Here is a 1,414-nt window from a genome sequence, read left to right on the forward strand (position 1 = left end):
TGGAGGCTGGTACAATTGCAACATTTAAGAGGCATTTGGATGGGTATATGAATAGGAAGGGTTTGGAGGGATATGGGCCAAGTGCTGGCAGGTGGGACTAGATTGGGTTGGGATATCTGGTCGGCACGGACGGGTTGGACCGAAGGGCCTGTTTCTGTGCTGTAGATCTCCCTGACTGGAGTGAAGTATATTGCATGGGCATGTGTGGCCAGGGGTTTAATAATGAAGGATCTGGTGATCAGTTGAAATGAAGCAGTCTGACTCCAGCCTTGTGTATTAAAGAAATGCCAGCAGCGATCCCTGGGGCCTGCCCCTCAGCTGTAAAAGCCTTGCGACTTCTTGTAGTCTCACCTCTCCCTGGTCTCTGGTTTGTTTGTGATTCAGCTCACAGCCCTTCCTGCTTACCAGCTTGGTTTACAGATTCACCTTCAGACGATCTGGCTGAAAGCCATGGGCACTGCCCCATCGCTGTAGACAGACTGGAGGGCAGTGGCATTGGCTGAAAGCCAGCCAGTCCTCAGAGGAGTGAAGGTGAACCGATCGCACTCAGGGGCCTGGGTGTGTGCTGCTCAGTAATGATGGCCCTCTTGTGTTCACAGCTCCATAATGAATGTGCACTGAAAGAGAAGGATGACTGTGACTGTGGCTCGTTACGGGATCACGTGCTCCCTCCCTCTGCGATATATCCCGTCGTCCTGGTAAATCCTCAGCTCCTCTTCCTGGGGTTTGAGTCAACTGCGGAAAGCAATTGTTGGCTTTGTATTGCTGGAACTCTGGAGGATGGGATAGATGATGGGGGAGGGCGGGGGGGGGTGGGGGGTGGGGATGGGGGGTGAGGGGGGAGAGGGTGGCGTTGAGAAATGGCTGGGAGATGGAAGCTTCGATCTTTGACACGTTTTGTTTTCGATTAGATTCCCTACAGTATGGAAACAGGCCCTTCGGCCCAACAAATCCACACTGACCCTCCAAAGAGAAACCCACCCAGACCCATTCCACAACCTACATTTACTGCTGACTAATGCACCGAACACTACGGGTAATTTAGCACGGCCAATTCACCCTAAACTGCACATCCCTGGGCACTATGGGTAATTTATCTTGGCCAATCCACCCTAACCAGCACATCCCTGGGCACTATGGGTGATTTGGTCAGTGGTGCTGGAAGGGCACAGCAATTCAGGCAGCATCCGACGAGCAGCAAAATTGACGTTTCGGGCAAAAGCCCTTCATCAGGAATAAAGGCAGAGAGCCTGAAGCGTGGAGAGATAAGCTAGAGGAGGGTGGGTGTGGGGAGAAAGTAGCATAGAGTACAATAGGTGAGTGGGGGAGGAGATGAAGGTGATAGGTCAGGGAGGAGAGGGTGGAGTGGATAGGTGGAAAAGGAGCTAGGCAGGTCGGACAAGTCCGGACAGGT

At 52.8% G+C, this 1,414-nt stretch overlaps 1 protein-coding gene across 1 annotated transcript in view; it reads left to right on the top strand.

Annotated features, from left to right (window-relative positions):
* Nucleotides 1-1,414, top strand: part of LOC122546469 (diacylglycerol kinase beta-like) — a gene marked incomplete at its 3' end in the record, with an annotated part of 10,292 nt that overhangs the window by 5,424 nt on the left and 3,454 nt on the right. The window contains exon 3 of the mRNA XM_043685173.1: nt 600-698. Within this exon, the coding sequence (XP_043541108.1) occupies nt 600-698 (99 nt within the window). The remainder of the gene's footprint in view (nt 1-599; nt 699-1,414) is intronic.

The sequence above is a fragment of the Chiloscyllium plagiosum genome, unplaced genomic scaffold (genome assembly GCF_004010195.1).
Source record: "Chiloscyllium plagiosum isolate BGI_BamShark_2017 unplaced genomic scaffold, ASM401019v2 scaf_10527, whole genome shotgun sequence".
Taxonomy (NCBI): domain Eukaryota; kingdom Metazoa; phylum Chordata; class Chondrichthyes; order Orectolobiformes; family Hemiscylliidae; genus Chiloscyllium; species Chiloscyllium plagiosum.